Source organism: Excalfactoria chinensis, chromosome 2 (genome assembly GCF_039878825.1).
Source record: "Excalfactoria chinensis isolate bCotChi1 chromosome 2, bCotChi1.hap2, whole genome shotgun sequence".
Lineage (NCBI taxonomy): Eukaryota > Metazoa > Chordata > Aves > Galliformes > Phasianidae > Excalfactoria > Excalfactoria chinensis.
The window spans coordinates 107,797,691-107,825,259 of record NC_092826.1 but is presented as its reverse complement, the minus strand read 5'-3'; the positions used below and the strand labels follow the sequence as shown (position 1 = coordinate 107,825,259).

General features: G+C 40.8%; 1 protein-coding gene across 3 annotated transcripts in view; it reads right to left on the bottom strand.

Annotated features, from left to right (window-relative positions):
- The window catches only part of CREB5 (cAMP responsive element binding protein 5), a 244,479-nt gene that overhangs the window by 86,787 nt on the left and 130,123 nt on the right, over positions 1–27,569 (bottom strand). Inside the window, exon 1 of one of the 3 annotated variants that reach the window (XM_072328200.1) lies at positions 8,073–8,184. The exons of the other annotated variants lie outside the window; for them this stretch is intronic. Within the exon in view, the coding sequence (XP_072184301.1) occupies positions 8,073–8,119 (47 nt within the window). The 5' untranslated portion in view covers positions 8,120–8,184. Of the gene's footprint in view, positions 1–8,072; positions 8,185–27,569 lie in introns of those variants that run through there. 3 annotated transcript variants of the gene reach the window in all.

Below are 27,569 nucleotides of genomic sequence, written 5' to 3'. Positions count from 1 at the left end.
ATTAAATACAAATGCTTATTCAAATGGATGTTTGTAAACCAAAAAATATATTTTGATTCATTTAAGTTCCCATTTCAGCCAAAAAAAGGTCAGTGTCAGGATTCCTGTCTTATCTTCACTGGTTTATCAGCTGCAGCCTAGGTGAATGGCCCTTACAGAATGATGGGAAACCTAGGAAATGAAGAATTGTGAAGTGCAGCTCATCCTATCCTCAATAACAGCAATTCAGAGTCCACAGTTAAAATTCTTCTACTGGGTGCATAGGATCTGAATTTTTGGAGCAGGTTTCTTGGAGCGTTATCACTCAGGAACATGTCTAGGGGTACAACCTGCTCAGAGCCATTCGACAGACAGAGCAGACTTCATCCTACACTGACCTAGAGTTTCTCTGACTGCAAAATGTTTTTCTTCTCCCTACAGTCTTTCTGAGTCCTCTGGGGCTTTTGTAGGCCAACCCAAATATCTTACCCTGAGCCAATCAGTTAATTATTATATCTTATGTTTGTCCTATTTGATAATTACTGTGCACGGGAGACACGTGCCAATGCAGATGTGCTGCTGCAATCCAGCACCCAGTGCTCAGTGGTGTGTGGGGAAGCAGCAGGCTCACATCCTTCCTCCAGATGGCTTGATCAGACCTGCACTCAAAAACATCCCCCTCTTGGAGCATTGCTTCCTTAAATCAAGTCTCCCTGAGATAAAGAGATGGTTTTTAAGGAAAGAAAAGGAGACATCAGATAGCGCTGGTGCTGGCTGCTCTATCAGTCAGGAGTTTGTCTCAGGCGCTAGATGAACAACCTGAGACTGACGTTTAAAAGTCCAGAATGTATACCACATGTGACTGCCACAGTATTACTGCCTGTTCTACCGTTTGCAGTTCCCCACACCTCCCAGGCATCTTCCAACAGAAATACAGTAATAACCAGAAGCAACAGAAATATTTAGAATAGACCCTAGAAATCAAGCAGAAAATAAAATGTACAAAGCTCGATCATTTTCCAGTGCACAGCCAAGTGAGAAACACACACACACACACACACACAAAGGTATTTCTCAGCAGTAACAATTCCAGATTTGCAAAGGGAAAGTATTTTCCCTCGAAACAATTCTTAATTTCTTTTGAAACAATTGTTAACTGTCAAAAGACCATCTTGTAGCAATACTGAACCAAAACTGAAACATTTCAGTCAAGCACGTTTCACTTTTCTAAATAGATCTCTATTACTTCATGCTTTTCCAACTCATTCTTTTCTATAATGTTAATTTCTTTTCTCCCTATAACTTTATAACCGGCACTGGTAGGATTCTGTACATTCCATTAAGTGTTGTAGCACTTTCAGAGGGAACTACAAAGTCTTGTCAAAATACCTTGAACGAGAAAATGACAACAGTAATCACTAAAAGGGAAGTAACTTCATACTCTGTTTGTTCATTCAATACATTACAATAACTACCAACTTGCCATAGTAGTAGCAGGTTTTCCCCTGAACTGAGAAAGTTCCATGCAACACAGAATTAGCAAGTAAAACCCAAACAAAACACTCATACAGAGCAGTGTCCCCTTTTAGCTGCTGTCTAATTTTTTGCCCAAGATTTCATTTCTCATTCTGCATTAACTTGAAATGGGACGCAGCGTTGACAGATTTCAGTTTCAAAAAAGAAAGAAAGAAACTGTCATTCACATTTGCATTTACATAAACTTCACTGCCTTAAGTCATGAAACTTGGAATCTTGTTCTTGTGATAGATCATTTCTGGTAGGATACTTTAGGAATTACATTAGTTCATTTGGCTTTGCATCCTCAAACACATGTGTGTGTGTCCATATATGCATATATATAGAAGCACACAGAGGGATTTCTGTGCTAAACTGCACTTCGTTCAACACATGACTGTCTCATACAAATGGCCACAGGAGATATCAGTCATCAGAGGATTCCAATGGCAAGGAATCTGCCTCTTCAATCTGTCTCTAAAGAACCATATCTAAGTCTCTATTTTGATTTTTCAGTCAATCTTCTAAATGAATTTAAAAATATATTCACTTACAGTACATCAGAAAGCTAAATAGTATCTACAAAAATGAGACCTCCTGCAGTGATAGTACAGCAGAAATACAGATCACAACCTTAACTGCAATAAAGAAAAAATACACGCAGATCTGGAAACTGAATGACAACAGATAAAAAACATACTGGAACTTTTTTTTTTTCATATGATGCTGAGTGCACTCAAGCTGAGGTCAAGAGAGGATCTGGTCCAGTAAGCAGTAAGTTTTTTTTTCTGTTCTGGTTTTTAAGACTCAGTTTGGAAAAAAATACCTCATGTTTAAACTGACATATAAAATTACTGTCTCTGATGGGCCCTTCCAGCATGGTAAAACCTTCTACTAACTTTATTTTTGACAGGACTTGTGATAATTAGTTGACATTTAGAGAACATGTAATGAACTTTTATTATTATTACTTAGGTGCCGTGAGTGGGTACAGATTTACTGATCTGTAGAAAGCAGTGTCCGTCTGAACCAAATTGGCCCCTATTCTTCACAGTCACATAGCGGCACAAGAGCTGCACATACCTGTAATAACACCCTCCACTTTGTTGTTTCATACTAATAAAGAACTTTAATATGTTTGACTTAATGTTTGAGTAATGACTGCAATGCGCAAACCATCCTGTGATGCCCTGAATGAAAGATTCTATGCTAGAATAAAGACCACCACACACATACAGCTTACGCTGATCTCAGAGACTACAATTCTCACACTTGACTTGTAAGTTAACTTAACTGATGGCTGGTTTTATTATAATGTGCAGAAATCTTTCAGTAAATTGGAAACAAGAAGCTTTCAGTACAGTTAGTCATTTTAACATAGAAACCTACAAGGAAATATCAAGACATAAAATAAAGAACAGAAGCAGTCACAGAATAAACAATGTTCTGTTAAGTAAGTGATACTTTTCTGGCTGTGCTGGAATCCAAAAGCCCTAAGAAGTAAAATTTGTACCACAAGGGATGAAAAATCTTTCATGCTATTTGACAATCAAGGCCTTAAAAATGTGCTTGGAGGAAGCAGAGTGAATAGACAGCAAGCTCTGCAACACAGAAATTCCATGCCGCATTTAAAAACAAATTCAAGCACCCACGTGAGGAGGAAATCACCTCATAATGGGAATCCAAGATTCATCAGTCCCCGGAGTTACCATGGCAGAAGAAGTAGTTTTTCAGGAGAGCACGTCCTAAAACTAGAGATGTTGAAAAGTACGTGGGTGCTCAAAGGAGTGATACAGACTTTATCCAGAGCCCGTCAAAGCCGCACTCCCATCCACTGCAATAAGCTTTGGGTTGGGTTCAAACTCTGAACGTAGTCCTCCCTCACTAGAATTGGCTGGTCACAACGGAAACTGTTTGGGCAAGGTACCCCACCCATAAACAGAGCACTTGGGGAGAATATAGTAGTAAGCAGTGAAGTTTGTCTCTTTGCCAAGAGTAGGGGTTGTGTCACCTCCTTATTCACCCTCTGAGAGAATAAAATGAAGGCTGTAGTAAGGTAATATCTCTGAGGCAATCTGAAAAGAAACGCTACATGAATAAGAACCAAGAGGATAAGGGTTCTTTCAATTTTGATGTGAAGGTGGAAGAACTGAGTAAGCAATGGGGTAAGAGTCATTAGCAGATGGATGCAGTGTTTCCATCACTCCTCTCCTTGGGATTGTATAAATAGGAAGAGAAATAGAAAGGAAACACAAACGTGAGTATGGAAACAGAGTTCCACTGAGGAAACTGCCACATCAACTAGGTGAAAGACAAAGATATGCAACTCCATTTGCAGGAGAAAGAGAGTGTAAACACAGTTAAGTGGATATTAATGAACTCTAAGCAAGGATTGCAAACCTGTTCTGAACTTACAAATCACATCCGCATTAATACCAAATGAGTTCATTAAGATTAACATTATTATGATGAGTATCAAAGGGATTAAAAGAGATTACAGCAAATAAGAGAGTCAGATAGGAATGAGATGTAATTACCTTCATATCTGGCTTATCTGTAGCTGCAGAGAAAGAACCAAAATTCAGTTCAAACTGGAGCAACGTAATTCGTATTTTAATCTGAAGTGTAATTTTCAGCAAAGCTGATCTCAACAGTTTGGTCTGAACATGGCCCAGGCATGTGCAGGACAAGCAAAAGATGGGTGCGAAGGAGAACAGAGAGAAACAGGGAAGGGCAGGCTAAGCCCCCTACTGCCCCAGCATGTTCACTGAAGTGCAAGGCAACTTAGTCCTTGTGCCCCTGTGTCCAAAATGTGACATGAAGCCACCACTGCTAGAGCCACCTGTTCCCTAGAAGTATCCTGCTCTGACCCAAGCACTCATCCCAGCATCATGCCCAGCCACATGCAGGTCTAGGCACACATTTTTAGAGTAGGACTTAATGAAGCTCCCTTTGGAGGGGCAATGCTTGGAAGAAGGCTTACTGTGGAGCACACCTAGCTCAACTCAGAGCAAGGCAGCATGTTAAACATACAGATCTCATGTCTTGGCTTCACTGGGGAAGGCAGTCCACCACTGCTTACAATTCTTGTTCAACACATATTATACATGGTGAAAACACTCTGCAATATCTCTGAAAATTACATACGCTTTCTTCAGTACCCTGTGTTTGAAAATTTCATTGGGCTTCACAAATATGAGGAGTCTTCCTAAACTATTTAAAGGAAATTGTCTTACTGCAGAGCTAAGAAAACTGAAGAGCACAAGGATGGAGTGAATCACGCTCAGTGAACTGAAAATATATCTTCTTACTTGCACCTCATGCTTTTGTACAGCAACTACAGAGTCAATTCCTTTGTGCATGCAGAGACCAGCTAAGGAGCACCAAATTACTGCTTAAGATCACACAGCGTATAGAGAGGATAGTCTGCCAACGCACACATAAAACAACAAAGGCGGAAATGTTCCTTGGGATCATGGTGGGGAAAATGTATTGGTACTCTTCCAGCCAGGCCCTGCTTAGAGCAAACTGCCTTTCTTCAGAGGCCGACCACGCGCGGTCAGCCTCCAGTGCAAACACCGCTTACGAGCTTTGGTGTGTTTGGCCTCTGGTTTGTTTGACAGGTTACATGTGCTTCTGAATATATCTTCTGATGCTCGTTTACAGAGCGCTGCTAACATTTCTCTTGGCTGCTTTTTAAAAAATCAGGTCTCTAAAGATATCATCCTTCAATGAGAAAATCCTCTTGCCAGAAGGCCCAGCTTCAAACACGGTGAGGCTGACAGCCAGAGCCGCCAACCTCTGGTCACAGAGCTGTGAGCCCACGGCCGTACCTGCATGTGGCTCTGTGCAGTGCAAGACAGGCAATGGAGGAATCCTAAAGGGACAGCGACTGTAATTTTTTTGTCCATAACGGATGTGTAGTTTAAAAGCACTTGTCAGAGCTGTCTGGCTCTCTACAGAACAGTTATACCTCATTAATTATACACTTTATTGCTTCAATAGGCACAGGAGATTTTTATACATACACATGTACATATGCATATGGAATTTACAACTGTAATTTTTTTAAAAGAAGCCCTTTAAACTGTTCCCTCTATAGTAGCGTGTTGAAATCAGTTAAGTAGCAGAAATAAATCGGAACTTATAGATGCAGTGCATTTTTGGAAGGGATGGACTTACATCTTTACACCCTCTACCTAGCTTCTCCAAACAGGAATCAGTGGGGTGGGAAGACATGGCAGCTTTGTGAAGGCTGTGAGCATAAGGAAGGGTAATCAGTCAGCCAAAGCATCCCAAGCATCAATACATTCTTCTCCTCGGCTGCTCTCCCTCTCAGGTGAAACATGGATAGTACCAGACAATGATAAACCAATCTCTACAGACTTGCAGGGCATACTGCACTGTGCACTTTGTATGGATATCGATAGAGAAGTAGCAAAGATGCACAGGTAAAGATGGAGCATGACAAAGCCTGTCATCTTCTGCCTAGCACCTTGCCAATATGGCTAGACACTGTCCTAGGGCAACATTGACAGACTTCCTTCACTAAGCGTCCAACTAGAAGAGCCAGGAAAAGAAAGAGTACAGTCCAACCAGCATCCAAAGGCAGGCAAGGAGAAGAATCTGCACTGCTTTACTCTGATGGTTCGTGGAGTTGCACTTCCCAACATTTCTAGGAGAAAATATGAGTCAGAAATCCTACGGGAACTCCTGCAGCAGCACAGTTCCCTCCACAACCCACACATCCTCAGCAGAGCACTGCGCAATCTAACCCATATGGTATATCTGCACTGCAGTGTGGGCCAGAGCCGGGTGCGGCCTTACATTCAGCTCTCAAATGATAAAAAGTTTGGCACATGAGCAACTGTTTGTGCTTGAGCAGTTGACTGAGGAGCCTGGAAATCAGAGCATTTAGGAAAACCTGTGGGTTACTGCTAGGTGCGAGATGGCTTTGCAAGGGTACTGGCTCTTGTCCTGCTCATAGGGGAGGGTCTGTGATCCCAGCAAAGCAATGCTTTGGGGTATTCTGGGGACCAATGCAGGGGCCAACACAAGTTTGAAAATAAATAAATAAATAAACAAATAAACAAATAAGTAAAATCACCAACTCCCCAGGAGCAGCATTTTAGGCTATTTGTAGTTAGCCAAGTAAATCTCCGGAGCGTTGCCGTTCCAGTGGACACAGATGCAGCACTTCACTCTGTGAGAGGAATTCCCTGAAGGGGGCACTTCCGAGATCAGGATCCCAGGAGCAGCTCCTGACACAGAAACCTGATTCAGGCAGAGCGGATGTCCCGAGGACACCACCTGGCATCTCTCATTCACCCCACAACTACACACAAGCACAGTCCAAGAGGGGTCTCGACGTTATACTCCTCATTCCCCACCCTAATGCTAATGTGCGAGCTTGGGGAGGAGGTAACTTTTTCTCTGCTCTCAGCCCCAGAAGTTGTTGGAAATGTGGACAAAAGGCTGAAAGGTCTGCAGGGAAATAGATTCAAAAAGACAAGCACAGTGCTCTGTCCTGCAAAGGAAACCGCCGTGGGCAGACATCCCAACTGCAGGTGCTTCTGAAGGGCAGACCCATTGCGTCCCGATCTGCTGCACATGACCGGGACCTCGGAGGTCCCAGACACTGTGAGAAAGCAGTGAGTCCAGGCTGAACTAACCATAAGAAAGATGCTGACAAGTGTTAGACACAAATCACTGAGGCTCCTCAGGACAAGCTTTGCAAATTGCCTCCTTTCATGTTACATTCTCCGCTGCGGAACTCCAGCGATAGGACCCTTTACTCACTGCCAGGCAGAGGCTGAACTGCTGTCTCTTCATGCACTTTCAAATTCGGCACTACGCTCAGAGAACCACCCCTTTTCTCTTTGCCTTTCTTTTTTCTTTTTGCTCTCTTTGGGCTTTTTGTGAAAGGGACACCCCCGGTTTCAAACCATTTATAAAATTTAAAAAAAAAAAAAAAAAAAAAAAAAAAAAGTAGTGGAAAATAATTTGCAGCTGTGATAATATCACATTTTTAAAAAATACAGTGATATAGTTTTACTTTTAATAATAAAAGATAAAAAAAGGGGAGTCTGTGAATAATTAGAGAGGGCAGTCTGAAGCCAGTTACAGTCACTGCAATTGATAATAAACTTAAACCCCCTTGACAGCAGGTAAATGCTTTGCAACCCTGACCCCCTTCCTCTCACATTACTTAACAACCCTGCAGTTCCAGCATTACATCACCATTGAAGCGATTGGTTCCTGCGTTTTAACTCTCTCTCCGTCTCCTCCGATTAGAACCCACACAATGATGGGGAAAAAAAATATATATATATTTAGGAAGAAAAAAAAAAACTTCTCTCAAGTTTGCTGCGCTCCTTGTTTGGGTTTGGTTGGGTTAAGAACCAGCTTCTGCTGCTAACAGTCGGGGTTACACACACCAGAAAACAAACTCTGCTGAAGTGGAAGAGAGTGGGAAAGGGGGACGAGGGAGGGGAGGAGAAGAGGAGGAGGAAGGCGACGGGGGTGGGGGGGGAAAAGTATATAGGAATCAGAAAAGGAAAAGAAAATTAAAAACAAACCTCATGGACATCACTGAGCCTGAATTCCCTGCTGAGGTGCAGAACATGAGAGCCCTGGAATGAGTGTATGTAGAACTTGAGCCAAAGCTTAACTAGCCCGAGTGAGTCATATCCTTCCCATTTGATTCCCGTCCAAATGATGATGTAATGCGCTGGCCCTCTCCCTCGTTCGCTCCCGCTCACTGCACTGCCTCCCTCCTCCCCTTTTCTCCTTTTTAGCTCAGTGCTGGTGAAGTCACCATTTAAATCTGGCAGAGCTGAAGCAAAAACTTCAATGTAACCAAAACAGCCCCAGGCCAAGTTCCAGACGTACTGAGACTTGGTGGTGCAATTGCCATTGGAAACGAGTAAACAGAGAAAGAAACAGTGCCGCCTCTGAACGGCCTGCGCAGCTGCCTGCGGGATCGCAGGGAAGCCCGGGGACGGGGCTGGCTTGATTGACGGAGCTGACCAGGAGATCCTACACAAAACGTACTCGCGCTCGGATGCCCACGTGTTCCAGACTTCAAGAAGATCCAGCAACTGGGAGAGGAGGAGATAGAGCTGGAGAGCAGTGGAGAAGATTGGAAGAGCACGCAGCGTGTTTGTTTGGGTCCAGGAGAGTGCACGGCACTGATTTTGCAGGTTGTGTCACAGCGCTGGGCTTTCTCCCCCTTAACTGCACGGAGCTGGCACATGAAGGGCTGGAAATGAGCCCTGTGTTTTTGAATGAGGACTACGGGTCTGTTTCTTGGTGCATCTGTAGACTTAGCGGTGCAAGGCACTTTCTCTGCTACTTCAGTAGTAGCAGGAAAGCCACAAGCCATACAGAACTGTGAACTTCTGAACCACTGAGCTGCAGTGCTGCTATTGTTTACCTCGCATCTGAAACGATTCCTTTCTGGTGTTTATTTCACAAGTCTGACATGCATAGCGTTTTTTTTTAAGGGTAGAGAATGTTTATAAGTGAAACCAGTGACAACTTTTGAAAACAAAACCTTTCACGTGCACCGGCATCAGCTATCATGGTGCTGAATGCTCAGCATTGAGTGGCAGAGTCCAACTCCTGCTAACATTATACTCTGCATCAGCCATAGCTGAAATGCCTCACGTGTCCTCTCCCACAGAAGTTTTTTCACCGTTCATTACTTACAATTAATTGTATTCAACTGTAAAAAAGTGGCCATTCTGCACAAGAATGCAAAGCGTGAGCAATAACAGCAATACATGAGAATACCTCGATACACATACAGGTGCTGACATGCGTATCAGTTTGTATTGCCGGACAACAGAGATGCAAGCATTAATGGCACTTGAAATGCCGGAGAGGTGCTTAAAGGTGGCTCCTTGCTTTATAGATCAAGGATTTCAGCATATTTTACAAACTCATCCACTGTCTCAGAGTGAAATTCAGTTTTAGAACAGTCAGTGAAAACATCTATCCCCCACATTCAGGAAGCAACAGGAAAACATATCAGTCAATGCGTTTTCTTCCTTATAACAATGGAGTTTACAGAAAAGTAATTTCTATTGCTTAGCTGCATTTTATCAACAAGAGTTTGTGGGGAGGGATTCATTAGTTGATTCCAGCAGTGATTTAATGTTCCTTATACAACAAGGCAACAAAGATTATTGTAAAGTAGCAAAGTTTGCTCCCTGAGATGCTCTTAGGGTTATAAATTATCTCCAGAATGTGCTTCTATGGATCAGCACAGCTAGCTTCAGTCATGGTTCAGTCTTGAATTCAAGTAGTTTCAGAGATGAACTCAAATGATTTGTGTTTAAGGTACATATGATTTTCAAAGATAGAGCGAGAGGAGGAAAGAAACGAAGGGTTTCTCCTATTCGGTTTAAAAAGAGCAGATCTCTGCAGCAGACTGACCTGCTGGGTGACACTCTCAATTGATATTGATGCTGCAGCCACTCAGAGTGACACCTTTATCAAGCGAGGCAGCTCTGAATTAGAGGTGATCGGCCATAATTATTACTGGCGCCACTGAAGCCTGTGGCTTGACAGCATCAGATGTGGTTGTTATAAAGTTTGGTCCATTGTGTCAATGGCCCGTATAACTCATTTATGTCTGAATTACCAGCTATTGATTTTTTGTCTTCTGTAATGTAATAAAATAAAAGTTAGATCATTCTTAAAGCTTTCTTTTAATTCCAGCTTTGCTGATAGTTTTGCTTTAAGCTCAGCTCACTTCTCTCTCTCCATTATAAAAAAAAAGTGACTTCCAGTCCTTTTTCTGTGCATGTCTAGGAGGTCACCTTCCCTCTCCCCCTCTTCTTTTTATTTTGTCTTCTTATGTTTATACTGCTGGACTGCACAGCTTAGGGTTCAGCATTCATCGTCCACTTACGCCATCAGCATTGCCGTGAAGTTTTTCATCAGCTCAGGACAGATCCCTGGCTCAGAACAGCTTCAAACTGATGGGAAATATGGCTACATCCTATGCACAAACATAGATCACCAGGCCTACCTCTGGAAGGAAGGAAGCTGCCACCACAGCGAAAAACTATTGCCCTGAGGAAAGGAGGTTATTCTGGGACTGCTTGACCATATGCATTCATTTCTGTCGCCCTTAGAAATGAACTGGCCTCTTCTCACTCCTCTGGAAGACCCACACAACCAGCAGCCTGCTGGATGGAAAGCAAAGTGCAACCTAAAAGATGGTGCAGTGCTACCATCCTGCTTCAAGCATTTCTCTGGCAAATGTTCCCTTCACAAAAGAAAACTCTGTTTTACCATCATCAAGAGCAGACCCATTGTCCATCAGTGAGCATCCTAATCACCATATAACAGGACTGACTGGATTTGTTAATTATTATTAGTCACATAGACACAACCTCAAAAGACTTAAAGTGCGTAAAAATCAGTCTCTGCATTATAGATTTTTTTTTTTTTTTAATTCAAGCATTTTCTGACACGAAGGAGAAAGATTCCAGCAGCCTGATCTGCTCTTAATTTCTAAATAACGTATTTACACCAAATACCATTTCAAGAAGCATGCAGCTTTAAAACAGAGCTTTTGCTCCAAAGGAGTTAAAAATTATTTGTGCTTGCTAGTGGGAATACAAAAGGCTCTTTCCAGGCAGGTATTTCCAAGGCCTATTGATTTTTTCTTCCCCCTAACAGGAAACACTGTTTTCCCATTTTCCTTCCTGTGACAGACCAGTTAATGATAAAGAATGTCCTGTGCTCAAAGGAAATTCCGCTTGCATTCAAGAGCTCCCTCTTTATCTGTTTACTCTTCTGTCCTTTCTCCCCCCTCTCTGCCCCTATCCTTAAATTTCCATGCTCAGCCACACTCAAGAATAGGGCTGTTGTGATGGGAGTTGTGGGATGTTTTAATTCTAATGGGAGCCTTCTTCAAAGTAGCGCCCTGGCCAGCACAGTTATGACTCCAGCTTAGCTGTCTCGTTCAGGAATGCTTGCAACACCCTCCCTGCAGCATGTTTCATCCTTAGGGAAAGGGTGGTGGGGCACACCACAGATGTTTGGTGTAACAGAAACTCCACAGAATCACTGCTCCTGCTGAAAGTTTCCACTCTGAACAACCAGAAAGCTCTATACTTCGAGGGCCCAAATGTCAGTGCACACTGGGATTATCTCACAAGCATATTGCAACAAGGAACTGGGTGTACTGCAGCTGAGATGGCTGGCAAACAAATCATCGGCTATATGTGCATTTTAGGTGAGTGTGTCACACACAGCGTTTGGGACTGACCTGTGCCTATTTTGATCAGTGGCCCCAAGCACTACGACAGTGTCTGGGGATGAAAGCAGTGTAGCCTGATTATTTTTCTCTCTACTCCTTGGCTCCTAAAGAGGCTTGATTAAGAAAATATTCTGTAATAATGGTCCTACACTCAGGAAAGTCTCATTTTCATTCCTACATTATTTTTCATTTCTAACCCAAGAGCCTTACAGTCCCTGTGGAATTGAAGAGGCCAGATAATTTCAGGGTTAAACAAGCTTTAATGACTATCACATGTATGGAACCTTAAACCTAGTATTAAAAATTATTTTTTTTTAAAGTGGCATCTCTTCCTTTTTTAATTTAAAATAACCGTCCAGGTGGTTTCCTAAGGATTTCTTTACAAATTGCTTCCAGTGAACCTTTTCAGTTACAGACCACTGCAAACCCATGTGGTGTTACTCAGCGTTCAGTTCAACTTGGGTGTCCCATGTTTGTGAAATGGACAGGGGGACCATCTTCACAAGAGCCTACACGGGGAGGCTGTGGGTTCTGAGCCTGCCAGCAGTCACCAGCGAGGACATAAGAAAGCAGAGACCCATCAAGTTCAGCAATGAGCATATTTTTCAGATCACTAATGTGATAGTGGGACACGTACTCCCAAGTCACTCAGGTGCTTCTGAAAAAGCTTCTCTCCTTCAAGGACACACAACTCCGAGTGCTCAGCACTGAGCTGTGGCAGAAGTAGAACAAGTTTTTCCATGAGCTATCCAAAGTATCTAGAAATGTGGTGTGTGAGAAATGCCCCATACTTCTTGTACTTGAGCACTGTAATAAAATGGATTGGACTCAGTGATCCTTACTGGTCCCTTCCAACTCTGGATAGTCTATAATTCTGTATTCTAAGTCTAAATGAATCCTGGAACAAAGATCTCCCCCTCTCATTTATATGCCCAAACGTGCTGCTAGGTTAGAAATGCACTATTGAAAATATTAAAGGAAAAAGAATTTTGGGTAGAAGAGCTCTGGAGACAAATGTTCTGCAGCAAACCATGTATATGCACAATGAGTGTGATGGCAGTGGGACTTCTCTGCATTCTTGAAATGAACCTTAACCAGAATTTACCAGAACAATCTGAAGACAAGAACTTCTCAGGTGATGCTCTGAAGCAGGTTAATGCCACTTGGGATCATGTTTTTAGCACGTGGGTCATTAAACCACAAGAAAATAGAATGGAACGTTGCATATATACCTTCGCCAAAGAGCTGTGGGCCAGCGATGAGCAGCTGACCTGGAAGTGAAGAGCTCTGTACCCAATTATGTATCAGTGAGTCATCCAGTCCAAGGAGCCAGCTATTTTATTACAGCTGTAAACCACAAATACCATAGACAAATAATGCAGCAATTTATGCAAAATAATAAATAACGTTTTACATCTCTATAGAACCTTTCGTCCTAAAAGATCCCAAAGCACATCCCAGGCAAGCCATAAAAAGTAATGCAATGCAATCACCCTTGACGTGGGTGATGGCAGCCCGCCAGTCACCTGCATAGGAGTGCAGAGGAGAGATGTTGACTAAGGACAAAAGTAAACAGCTGCAATTATTTTAAAAATGCTGTGTAATCTTTACTGTTCATCCATAATGAAAAGAAGATTCTCTTCCCCCCAGTGTGATTCTGATTACTCTAATGGATAATTAGTCCATGCTTGGTGAAGAGTGATGCCATCACTATTTTTAGTGCTGCACAAAGACCAGATATTTGTGTATCCTAAATATTTTGATCCCGCACTTCAGATATCTTAATATTCAAGGTGAAACTTGACAGGTTTTATCTTCGACCTAGTTTAAAACTTGCTTCCCATATGGAATCATAGAATCATAGAATTACCCAGGTTGGAAAAGACCTTGAAGATCATCAAGTCCAACAGCAGCCTAACAACAACAATCAAGTCCAACCTAACCCTAACTCCAACAACCCTCTGCTAAATCATATCCCTGAGCACCACATCCAATATAGTTACATTTCAGCTCCTGTAGAAGGAAAACGGGTCTGTTTTTCTATGTTCTTTTTGTTGTGTTTCTAAAAGACGCAAAAGTAAGCTGAAATTGCAAAGTGTGGATTAAAAGAGCAAACTCATACGCTGAAATGAAATCTGTGCTATGGAGCACTCTGTGGTAAGCACTGAATAATAGTACAGAGAAGCTCTAATACGATCATCTCTGTCATCTTCATGCTTTTATTATTATTATTATTATTATTATTATTATTTTTTGGTAGCCTCTTTTTTATTTTTCCAGCATGATAAAAATAATCAACATTCTAATGAAGCTTTTTAAAAATAGGCAAAGCTTTGGGACCCAGCTGAATTTGGGAAAGGAGAATTCCAGGACTCAGATCACCCTCGACACAGCAGCACTGATTTACAGTGCTATCTGATAGAAAGGTACACAAGGTCACTTGTTCCTAAAGATGAGTCCTTTCTTTTAGTAATCCAGCTGACAGTTCAATATTTTCTTCATGTAAGTAAACAGATGTATCTGATCACTGGGAAATATTTGCTGTACTCTTGCTGGACAAATTGGCTTTAGTTTTGAAGCCCCATGGATTTCGGGTAGCTGAGCAATCCTCTTGGCCCCAGCTCATCCTCAGGTACACAGTGAACACCATTTATTGCTATCAGGATACTGAGAACTTAATATACTAGTGGTACCGTTTGCAACTTGGCTCCATCCAAAGGTCTCAATTTACTCTATATGCAGAATCTTGACATCGAAACTACAGCTTCTTCTAGTATAGGTTAGAATTTTTACGTATTTTTTACAAAACAAAGGAGTCCGCAACGAGGAGACTGAGACTGAGTCCCAACTCAGGGCCAGCCTGCAATTCCCTGTTCTGCAGGATCCAACTGAAGTGTAACAAAAGGTTTCCAGTGTAGGAAGTCAGCCACAAGAATTAAAACTCTAATGCTGATGACATAAAGCAATTACTTGATTAGACGTTTCATTTAAAAGGGAAAAATTACTGTCTTTTCTGATTTTTTTTTCTATTTTTGGTGGTGCATTTCTTTTCTGTAATGAGAGTTAAACAGGAAATACGAGTTCGATATCCTTCACAGCAACTTCTCCAGTCACAGACTCATTATCTGAGAGATCCTTTCTGAAACTGAGTGAGGTCCATCTGTACTCACTTATGTTTTTAGGATTTTCATGCAATGCTTAGTCCTCTGAAGCTTTTCTTCTGGAAAAGAATGGCAACCTATTATCTCTAAATATATTCAAAATAAACAGGCTTCTCATACACTCATTCAGACTTTCAAGACTCTAAAAGGAAAGTATCTGCATTTACTGACTTCGGAGCCAGAGTTACACCATCAGTTTTGCTTTGATGATAAATGAAAGAGAAAATATTTCTATCTTGACTTCCCCATTTGGTGGTGCAGGATGCCGCTTTGCTTATAATGCCAGTTTCTATGAATCAAAATGAACAGCTTTTCCAGTCTTGCCCTGAAAAACAGAATGAAATCTAGCTACAAAACATGCACGAACATGGAAATACGCAGGGAATAGGAGTGTATTCCACACAAACTGTGCCTACTGAATTTACACTTGGGAACAGGCATCTGTTTGGACACTAGCCTGCTCCTACCACTGTGCAACCCCAGATTCTGCATGTTTATCCTTACTGACCACAGTCTGTGTCAGTGAGGCAGTCCTGCAAATTCTGTACTGGAAAAATCGCACTGGCGCGCTGGCATCCCTGGTGATTTTTCACATAAGGATAGAAGATTAACTTTCTGCTAAAGAATGAACCACAGTCAGCTCAATTTTATAAATCCCAAGAAACTAGACTTTAATTTGTTTAAATTAGAAAAAAAAAAAAAAAAAAAAAAAAAAAAAAAAGATTTATTATGGAAACAGAATAAACAAATTAAAACAATGATGACTAACCCATCTGAGAACCTGCAGAGTTCACGTACGGCCCAAGATTCCCTCTAGCGTGAGTGGAAACTTCTGTGAATATATCTGAATGGCTTTGATGCAAAAGCAGCAGCACCTAGATCTGTTTCCCAGCTTAACTGGGATGTTATGTGTTTAACCTTCCAGACCCTGAGACTGCACCATTTCTTACCCATATCCCCCAAACTTATTCCTTAGTTTCTCAGGGTTCTGAAACTTTCTGCTGCCTTTGTCCCTCATGTTCATATTTCCACGTGTTAATTATTCTGCACAGAGATGCCAATCTGAATTCAGCCTGAAACCACTTCAGGGCTTATATATTCTTGTAATTGCTTCATAACAGGAACATGTGTCTCACCACCCTGCACGTCAGTAGTTGCAACATCATTTTCTCTGGCTTTTACCAATGCAATTCTACCTCTTTCATATCTGTCCAGACTGCTGCTGCAAAGACCATTTTTCTAACACTTTGCCTTGAACGTGGCAGTTCTTTCTTTGTCCTTTAATTAGCACAGTCAGAACTTCCTCCTGAAAAGCTGTTTTCTTTCATATTTCTAGGCACTTGTAACCATCCTCCCCACACCTTCCCCAGCATGTTTTCTTAATAGATCAATCCACCATGCCAGCCTAACACTTCTCAATGCCCCTGCAAAGCCATCTTCCTGACACAACTTTATTTAAGACTGCCTGTACCTTGAAAGCAAGCAGATCATTGCAGAAGTTTGCTGTCAGCCCGTCACCACTTACAACTACTCACAAACCCTCCTTCTGCATCACCGTACTGAGATGATGAACTGCTTCTTCTTCAAGAAATTTTTATTAGTTCCCCCAGGCACAGACTTGCATTTTTTAATACTGAATTTCATTCCATTTCCATTAGTTCAGTACTCAGAGATCATCCAGGTTTTTTTTTGTTGGTGTTTTTTTTTTTTTCCTCCTTTTCTTTTTTTCTGTATAACATCCAGGTCCTTCTCTGTATTACCAATGTCTCCAAACCCCACATTGCCAGCAGCACTTGTTGCACTTGCATTACAGTCATTAATGAAAGCGCTAAACAAAATTGCATCTGCACTGAACTTCATGAAACTCCACAAGTAACCTCTTCCAACCCAACACCTTCCCATTCAACTCCATCCTGGTTCTTCCTACTACCTGTACCTTCATTTTAAGCATGCTAAATGACACCTACCTGCCCTGTTTCCTAGACGACACTCCCTCATGTTAGTTGTGGTTCTTGAGATTTCAAGAAGCACCTGTATTTGAGATTTTTCTTTGCTGATACAATGATATCAGCAACATTTCTGGCAGGCTTTAAAATAAATGTTTTAATTACAGTGTAAATAAGTACCACAAATACTACTGAAACATTTAAGACATTTCAGATGTCTACTGACTTTCATATCTATATTAGAAGAACTCTGCATCTGTACCCCAAAGAACCAAGAAGTCCTCTAAGGCTGCCATTCTGTACTGATTACCCTCATTACTGGGAAGTATCATTCTGTACAATTTTTGATGTTCCTAAAAGAGCTTTCAGGAATGCCACAAAAATGTATGGTTTGCCTACTTGATTAATGTTGCGATCTATCGTTGCCAATCTGTCCACTGTTGCTTTCTCAGGAAATTATTTCACAAAATTCACTTGTGGGTGTTGCTTAACATCCAGCACCAACTCCACTATAAACTCACACATATGATTTATCTGGTGGCCAGCGTGTGTGGGAGGAAAGATATAGGAGTCTGACAAAACTTCACTCCTTTTAGCTTTCAGGCCATCGCATGCTGAAATCTCGACTGCTATGCTCCATGGCCTGTTTGTAAATCCTCAGCCAATGCAAGCTATTACTATTGAGTTTGCACTAAGTGAGTGCAAAATGAAAGTGTTTAGGCACATCTTTAAAAAAAATAAAAATAAAAAAATTATATGCACATGTTTTACTAGCTCTAAATGTTAAACCAGCAGATTACATCACACCAACACAGTAAAATTTACTCTGAGGTTACCAAGGAAACTGTTTTTGCTAAATAACAACAGAGTCCCTTCATTTAATCTGAATTCACACAAGATTCAAGTTTAGCTTAATCTCACTTCACAGAAATCTCATGCTTTAATTCCTCAGTGTCTGTTTGGACCGGCTGGGATGCTCTGCAGTCAGTTCGGAGGGAAAAGCTCTCTGGGGACTGCAGCAAGGCTTTCTCAAATGAGGGGCCCTTGTCTGTTGAATTTGCTGTTCTTGGTGGCCTGCCAGCAGCCCCAAATTTGGCAAGGTTCAGAGCACAAACTGCAGTCGGGTTGCTTGATTATCATTAATGTTATTATTTTTATTGGTTCAGTTAATATGTTTTCACTTTGTTTTGTTTTAATTTCACTTTGGTTGTTAGTGTCATCTATTCTGTATCTCCGGCTTGAAGAGATGTGAGGATGAGCTAGGGGCAGCCACCACAGTCAGCATCTAACTGCTACCAATATGGTTCTTGTTCCTCCCTATTTTGGAGGCCAATTTATGAAATCTCTGTTTGATTTCATCTGATTCCTTAGTTGGTCAACATTTTCATAGCATTCAAACAAAAGGTATTAACTATTCAAAGAAAGAAAAGGAAACTGCAAGTACCCAAAAGCATCCGCAGGGATTTAGTCAAATGGTAGCTGATCAGGTAAACACAGCTCAAGCTCAGACTTCATTCCAGGATCACTGGTGTGATTTCATCTACCTAGCTGTTATGCTGATAATACACATACGTACAGGCACGCATCTCACCAGCACATACCGAGATAACAGATATTATCACACAGAAGGCATTATATATTTATTAGAAGTGTAACTATGTAAAAGATAAAGCTGATTTAAAAGAAAATTGGAGGATGAATGAATGGCATTAAAATTTATTCTATTAATGCATCTTCATTTTCATTCTAACCCCCTCCTCTTTTTTCTTTTTTCCTAAGTTACTTTTGAAACCTTGCAAAGTGTTCCCTTTTTAGGCTAAATACTGAAGGCCCGATCTTTGCCAATTAATGAATATTTAAAAAAATATTTCCTTGAACCATTTTGTCTGCTTTTTATAAGGGCAGTGAAAAGTGTAAAGAGTTCTACACTTAGGAACGCTGGGAAAAGTTGAACTTTTCCATGAAAACAGTCCACTTGAAGAAAAAGAAAAAAGAAGAAAAAAAAAAAAAGGCTGTAGAGGGTATTGATAGAAATTAGGTTTCATTTGGTGAAGTCTTTCAAAGTTTTGTTTTGTTTTGTTTAGGGCAATTATGTTTTCCGCAGGTTTTCTTGCTAAGCTTTTAAATCATGCACCTTAGAAAAACAACTCTATTTTTCATTTCAGCTAGCTCAGCTTCCATAAAAAATTCATAGGGACTAAGAAAAAGGTCTGTAACCTGCAGAGTGCTAGGGAATTTAGAAAGAAGCACAGATGAGAGACAGTCTAATATGCTGTCTGGAGCTCAGCTCAGCGAATTCACAAGAAATGCTTTCATACAAGAGCTCTCTGTTTTGTCTTCTCACACATACATTTGATCTAATCTGTTGGCTCTCTCAGTCTATGATACCAATTTTATTCTTCCTGTTCTCACTTACTCAGCCTTCTCCAGGCTACATCTGTGACCTCCCTGGTCCTCCTGCTCCATTCTACCCTATCACTTCCTGTCCAGTAAAAATACCAGCCCATAGCGATTTCCTTTTTCAGAGCAGAAATTCCCAACACAGCTTGTCTTTTCTCAAATCCCACCAGCTCACAAACCCCATATTGCCTATTTGTATAGAGCTAATAAGCAGTAGAACCAGCACAAGTGACCATCTGTGTTATCTCCTCTGTTCAAACATGTTTCCACTGAGCTCAGCTTTCTCACCTGCACATGAATGTGCTCCTGCTCAGGTGTCATGCCTCCCATTCAGGAGGCTTGCTAACAAAATTATCTCAGTTGGAAATAACCAGGACCAATGCATCTTTACAAACTGCTTTAGGAAGCATGTTTTTTAGCCAGATAGCACTGCAGGCAGCAGGTTGAAAATAGACCAGAGGGTCAAAGGGATATAAATAGAACAAAACAACAAGAATCCTTCTTTTTTATTTATTTATTTTTCCCTCACTGAAATAGTCTTAATGGCTGAGTAAATACAAAATTCCTTTTTACAGTATGAATTTATTTTAAAATGTTTTTCAAACATTTACCACAAGGTGCCAGCAGTTCTTTAATGCTTTTTTATTATTATTATTTTCACTTCCTTCAGTATGTATTCAAAGCAGTGGTACAATGTGGAAAAGACTTTAGGCAGTAAAGTCATAAGGAACATTAATGCCAGGATCAGAGACCACTGATAGAGAACAAGATCCTACATGCATAATAGTAACTTCAAAAGAAAAATGAAGACAAAGATTGAGTTATTTGCACAGAAATATGAAGCATGTCAGTCTGTGGTCACTTAGGGTTTGTCTGAACTTCTGAAACCAGATCAACTATTTATGTCGTTGCTCTGAAACTAATGCCTCCAATCTATTTCCATGCAGACTACATCAGATACGAAGAGAACAATAACTCCATTACAAAACACTATTTTTCAGCATAGTCACCACCATTAGCTGTGCATTTTTGTCAGTCATGTAGAAGAACCTGAATGCCAACCTCATAAAAATCTTCATAGCCATCCAGAACATGGTTTATCTTTCATGTCACTATCACTACTGCTGAAATCACTATCACCACCCGCCACTGAACTGTGCTCACATCCACTGTTTGGTCTCCATAAACTCCCAGCAAGCATCAATGAATATCAATGGGAACATTTTTTTCTGCATGCAGAAATTCAATTACACACCTCTGCTTCATGCATACTTTCATGTCAGATACCATTTTGTCATACTGCCCCTCAGCTGCCATCTGCCAGGCAGAAACAAAATGTAATAGGATACTGGTGTGAAGTTTTGATGTCTACTGCCATACCACCAGCATCTACCTCTGATGTTGTATGCCAACATACAAAATAGGAGGCATTACTTTCAGAGCAGCCCTCGTAGCTCAGCCTGCAGTGAGGATATTCAGCTACCAATTTAGTTTTACCTAGATCTTATCCTCTACAAATATTAGTATGAGGGAGTAAATACCTCATACAGTATAGCTATAAGCACTCTCTTTGGATTATGACCCCTCCTAATGTTTGCACAATATTACTGGAAGCTACCTACCAGAGGTCTGAACCCAAATGAGAAAATGAGGTGTGTTATGCAAAGCCATCTGCCATTTCTAAATCTATTAATATTAAAATGTCCATTAGGACTTATTGCAGGCAAATGTTCTATTCATTCTGGATGGACAGTGTTGATCCTAGCGCTCACTACTGTTAAACAACCACGTTGGTGAAGATTTACCACTATTTAAGTTTCAAAAACAGACTTCCAACAATGAAATCAGAATAAATGAGTACCAGAACAGCAGGACTTAAAAGAGGCTGCCTTCTCAGTCTGTTTTATTACATTTTCAATCATATAGCTATAACATGAAAGGTTATTATAAAAATGACCTGAAAGTATCCATACATGTTATAGACACTCCATTAAGTCTTAATATTTTATACACATGCAGCTCTTTCCACTCAGAAAGGGTCACAAAGCAATTTACAAACAATATATACAGAGCTAACTTGAGACATTTAATGCAATATGGTTTCCCTTCATAGAGATACATGACTAAACATCCCCAATGAGTAATATGGCTAGCAGCCATAACAGCCTCAGGCTGTGATCTGGTCTGCTCTCATAAGCTAAACAGGGTTAGTCTTGGCCAAATGCATTTGGGAGCTCTCCAAGGAAATCCCAGGGTGCTTCAGGAAGCAGAGCTGGTGATTCAGTAGGTGGCATACTTCCCCTGGAGTCAGAACTGAAGCAACTGTGAGGGAAGTGTTGGTAGGTGCAACACAATTAACCAAATGGGATTTCAGGCTGAGACTGGCCATTTGTCACACTGTCATGATTTATTAGGGATGCTATAGATTCTGCAATTAACAAAAATAAAGAATGAAGAAAATAAAGAAAAATAAAAGGAGTCACTGCTGAGCAGTCCTCCTTCTGCAGAGCTCATTTAGTTTGGAGAAGTTGACAGAATTTATTTCTAAGTTTTTCAGTTGCAAATGTTTTGTTTCAAATGGGAACCATGTGTAAATGCTGCTGTACTTCTTGATCCTCACCAACACGGAGTGAATTTTTTGCCTCCTACCCACACTGTTAAACAAAGTGATTCCCTCGGTGTGCAAATTCCTTCCTTTGCCCAAGCACTGGTAGCTCCATCTGAAGCACCACATCCACTTTCAAGCATTGTTCCTAGTTAACATTCAGCCAGCCAGAGACAACTCCAGCGAAACACTTGAGAGTTGAGAAAAGAGAGCAAGAGCAGCTTAGTTAGTCTATTTAAGATGAGACAGAGAATGGACATCACACATTTTCAAATACACAAGAGGCTGCTGAAGACAGAAAGAAGGAATACAATATTTTTTCCCATCTATACTGAGTAGAACCAAAAATAATATGAGCTTGTATGTGCTTCAAGGAGTGTCCAGGTTCAAATCAAAGAAAAAATTATCTCAAAGTAAATGCAGTTAAGTACAGCAATTGAATGTTGGGATGTGTGCCCTCCATTTCTGGAGCTTGTCAAAAACACATTAGAGATATTTCTGTCAGAAATGATGTAGATGTTACTTAATTCTACTTTGCGTAGAGGATTAGATGGACACTTGAAGTCCCCTGCAGCTAAATTGTTCAGTGATGCCATAACTTTTATGAAAGGAAAATATTTATGGCTTTGGTATTACAGATTTCTTCCTATTTGTATCAAGTTTAAAATAATAATGTTTCTAGTCCACACCTAGCAAAAATAAATCTTAAAGTACATCACAGTTGATATCGTCTGGAAACCATGCTGGGATTTTAGGGGAATTACAGCTAAAATTACACACTTCTGAAAAATTTATGCAAAATACATTTTGTAATCTTATTCTTTTTTTCTTTTTCTTTTTTTTTCCCATATGGGCATAACCAGAGGTTTGAACTCTTCTTTCCTTGGAAAGTCACGTAGAAAAGCTGAGTTTCACATCTGAATCAACAAACAGTGCCACAAACTATGAAGAATCTGCTTAAGTTTGGAGAAGTATCGCATCGTATTTTAATTTATTTAAAAATGAGATAATTAAGGGACAAAGAAGAGGCCATCCCTGAAGCACAAACACAACTTCAGCAAACACAGCAGCTTTTCTTGGAGTTTCCTCACCAACCTACTGAGCTGCAGAGTTGTAGGCATTTTGAGTGCCTCTGCAGTACAGAAGTTGCAGTGTTCACAACCCTTCAGCTGACAAGGCCTCTTACACTCTGCGCTTGAAAGATAAAGATGTACATAACCCAACAGAATATATTACTAAATTTCAGGTTAAATACCCTTGAAGCTTCCTCTCCCTGTTTTCTCTTTATTCCTTTTTTTTTTTTTTTTCCCTCCTTCGAATATAGAGTCTAAAAATAGCACAGAGCTACTCAGTAATTCAGATAATCTCGGTAGAAAATTTTTGCCAAGTCATTTTTTGGGGGGGAAGATCTCATGGGTAGATCATTGCCGTACTGGCAAAAGATGAAGAGGCAGCTTACCTATAAGGAGAAGAGAGTTTAATACAGTCTGGCTTGTGGCCCTGAGAAAAAACATGCTTTGTGGTCAGGATGCTGAGCACAGGGACTTGGGGCTGTGGAGAGAAAGCCATCCTTGGTCGTTTGATTGCTCCCATGTTCAAGAGAAAAGGACCTCGTTTCCTGTATTATATCTACTTCAAAACATTCCTGTTCCCTTCCACAATTCCTTTTCTAATTCCCAACAAAAATACAGCCCCTCCGTTTTTACTTAGAAAATGTCTCAAACCAGAAAAAGGCCATAGAAGTTTGACTCCTTGTGAACTTTAAAAGGCATCTTTTCTACTATTTAGTAAGAGTTTCAAAACATAGTTAGGACTACATGTATCTGCTCACCACCTTTGTTAGTCTGCAGGCACAACATCAGATTTGGTAGAAAAACAGCCTCACAGGAGAAAGCACAGTTTATTCTTCAATGAATGGCTCTTAACTGAGATTTACGGTGTGGACAGATTACAAGCTTTACTTTCTCTGCAGAAAGCAACAAAGAACGGAGCTCTGCTAAAGAAAATATTCAAACAATTTAAGATCCCAAATTAAAAAAAAGTCTCTCCTCTTCTTGGCTCGACAGTTTTGATACCTTAATGACCGTAACACGCCAACAGCTGTGGGAAAACTGACATTAAAAATATAACCAGCCCAGAAACATGGTCTGTGTACAACATCCTTGAGCTCTTATGTTTTATTAGCAATTTGGATTCGTTACTGTTTTAAGGAGGAAGGAAGGGAGGTAGATGTTCCCGGGAGTTGTTTCTCTAAATGTATTAACCAGAGATTTCCAAGCACGATTTAATGTAACATAACCCAAGCCTTAAAACCGGAGAACGGGTGAGATGTCACCATTTATCCCTTCATTGAAATTCACGCTCCAGCACAAGAGGTCAAGGCAGGTATTTGAGCTATCTTCCCTATGAAAATGAGATAACCTCCTTTCATCCCAAAGCATGCTCTGATCACGTCCCCCCTCCATTCCAGCCTCGTGCAGGCGGCAGCCCACAGCTACCGCACTGTCACCTTCCTTTTGAATTATGATGCTCTGAAAGAGTGCTGTAGTATTTAATAGCCTGAGATCACAGGCTCTCCTGACACAATACTTAACCAGGTTCTGTCTTTCTTTCAGTGTGCTCATTATTTGTACATGGTCTATGACATCTAGGGGGAATATGTTATCACAGAAGTTCTTGCTTTCTCCCCATGCTTGCTCTTCCATTGTATTTATCTCTCTCACTCGACAGGTTCTTGATGGTGCTGTCAATTTTGTCAAAAAAGAGCATTAGCACAGATTTGGGAGGCCCTGCTCGCTAATCTTTCACGAATCCTAAGGTGCCCTTTAGGATTTAAAACAACTAAAGTCTGGAAATGACTTATGTGCTGAAGCTCAACACCCACCGCCTGATCATCCCATTAGAAATCCCTCGAAGTCTGCGCTCAGACTTCATCAGTCTCCACTCTTCAGACCTCAGGGTGGGGAAACGGACATGATGAGTGTTCAGAAATATTATGCCTGGAGACACTGAGGCAACGTTTTGTAATAGATTCTTAGAAGGGAATAGTTCTGCTTAATCACAGCTGCACCGAAGCTGTGCTTTGAGAGGAATACAAACAGGATGGCTAAAAAGCTGAGATGCAAAATGCATTTCTGTTGCCCTTATGGTGACAGAGATACCCGGTTTGTTTCTCCCAGAAGAGTCTGTTGTTCCTTCCTTTCCCAGTTCCCTCCCTCACCAGCATAGGACTTTATTATCTAAGTATATTATGAATTCATTTTCACTCAAATGTAAAGGCCAGCAATTATTCTTGTAAGTCATACAGCTGTCTAACACAAGAAAAATTCTCTCTTTTTAATTCCAATTTACATCTAGATCATAGGTGTTATATCCTCTTGTCCTGATGAGAGAGGCCTGTATCAAACAGTGTTGGTGATGCTCTGAGTCGGACAGTCCAAAAAAACTCTGAGCAAACTTGGGAAATAGTCCACAGCCAGTGAAACATCCCTACTGTGCAGAAACCGAGGCGTCAGTTAACAAACTTGTTTACTTCTTGGGAATGTAATTGCTAACTCCTGTGTCAAAGACAGTCTGGGTTGTTACATTCAGCTTTGTTCACAATTATTTTGCAGCCTTGCTATACAGTATTGTATACAGTACTGCATACAGTATTCCTTTTGTAATGTACAGAAGATGCTTAAGTGTCTGAAGAAATGATCTCGTTACACAGGGCAAGTTATGTACATAAGTAGTCGATGGAATCATCTGTGTTAGAAAAGACCACCAAGATCATAAAGTCCAGCTAATCAATCCACATTATCTTCTCTTTATTTGCATGCCCACACTACTCAGTTGAACACATTTTTCATAAACTGCAAGCATTTTCTCCTCTGACTTAAACAACTATCCCCAAATTAGCCCAAGGATGTGAGATCTGGTATATGAACTGTTATTTTTAAATCTTCCACCACAACTCCTTATCAGCAGGAAAGAGGGCTTCATCGCAGCCTTCCCCATGAACTTCCATCACACACCTGATATGCCACAGAGCACAGAAACGGATGACTTCAACAGGGCATCCTATTTGCAGCTCCTCACAGAAGTCTGTCCTGCTGCTGCAGACAGCTGAGAACCAGGTCAATTTCTCTTCCCCCTCCTCGATTCTAAAAAGTTTTCTCCTCATTAATAGCCAGAGAGACCTTAAGTATCATGCTCAAATTGCCCTCATCTCACTCTGCTCTCACCTTTTAAAATCACTGTTAGTGGCCGGCCCCTGGCAACACAACAGTATTTTAACTCAAACTTCCATGCAATAAATAGCTCAGATTTCCTTTAAAGGAACACATACACACAACAAACTATGGGTGCACAGAAGTTTTATGCATCTAGCAGTTTTTACATATTCCACTGTTATTCATTTAAGGTTGACCAAGTGGTCCTCAGGGGATGGCTTGCACAAGCATAACATTATAAGTGTTAATAGGAAACGGATCTGAACAAAGAACCGCATTTCCCCATTATATTGTGTTTCTGCTTTAGTACATCATGTTAGTTTCCTTCACAGCTGGCTGCTTTGCCTGTTGTTTCAGGGGCAACTATCATGTGCTCTTAACTTTCTTTTTTTCAGTGCTTTTATACGCACGTCCATGCATGTGGGATCCTTCCTTTGTTTTTAATACAAAGTGCTTATCTTACCACGTGCTTTGGAAAGCTTGTAGCATAAAATGAGTAGCAATTCAAAACTGACAAAAGAAAAATATGACCTGTGCTGCCACACTAGTGAGAAAAATAGAGTCCAGTCACCACAAAACACAAATACAAATCAATTTGTTGGTTTTTAATGTAAACAAAGTAAGAAGAAATGTGCAAGGCAAGTTCTTACTTTCTTTTTACTCAAACTCACTTCAATAATGTTCTGCTTTTTATGGGCCCTCAAACTAATTTCCTCCCTCTCAACACTTATGCAACTCGTCCTGCAGAATAGCTTTACCCTTCTGTTATTGAGGGGGAATAATCCTCAAAATAAGCACAAAGAATGCCCAGCAACATCAGAATATACAATTGGGGAACTGCCGTGGGAAGTCAGGAGAAGAGTAACTTCATCATACTGGCTAAATCTTCCGCTGACATCTGTGAAGAAGCCAAGGCAGCCAGGTAAGCGTGCACCCCATGTTTCTTCCATGGTTTTGCAGACAATTGCTCATGCTTACAGCGATAGAGTTCATGTGTGAGAACACTACTGCCTGCTCTTCCATAAAAGCAAAAGGGGCAGTGCACCAAAAATGCTTGCACATGTAGAAACAGCCAATATGACTGTGCAAACCCAGCTACATAGCAATGATTCGATGACTATGCTTCCACAATTCAACATACGATGTCTCTTAAAATAAGCATCTTTTTTAAAAAAAAACTCCAAGTGTTTTCATACTTGCTGGTTTTAAAGAAATGGGGACCACTCTTTCATACTGAACTTTGCAGTGAAATTACACCTATAGCACAACATGACTGTAATTACTTTCCCCCAAGCATATCTCATGTCAGTGTACAGCATGCAAAGGGGAAAGGTCTTTCTTATTCCCAAGGATCTGCTAATTAAATAAGACCACAATTGCAGCACCACATTTTCATAGGATTTCAGTACACTTCTAGATTCAACTAATTAGGTCAGATTTACTACGGGCCTTCAGAGAGAGGTTTATTTCAGC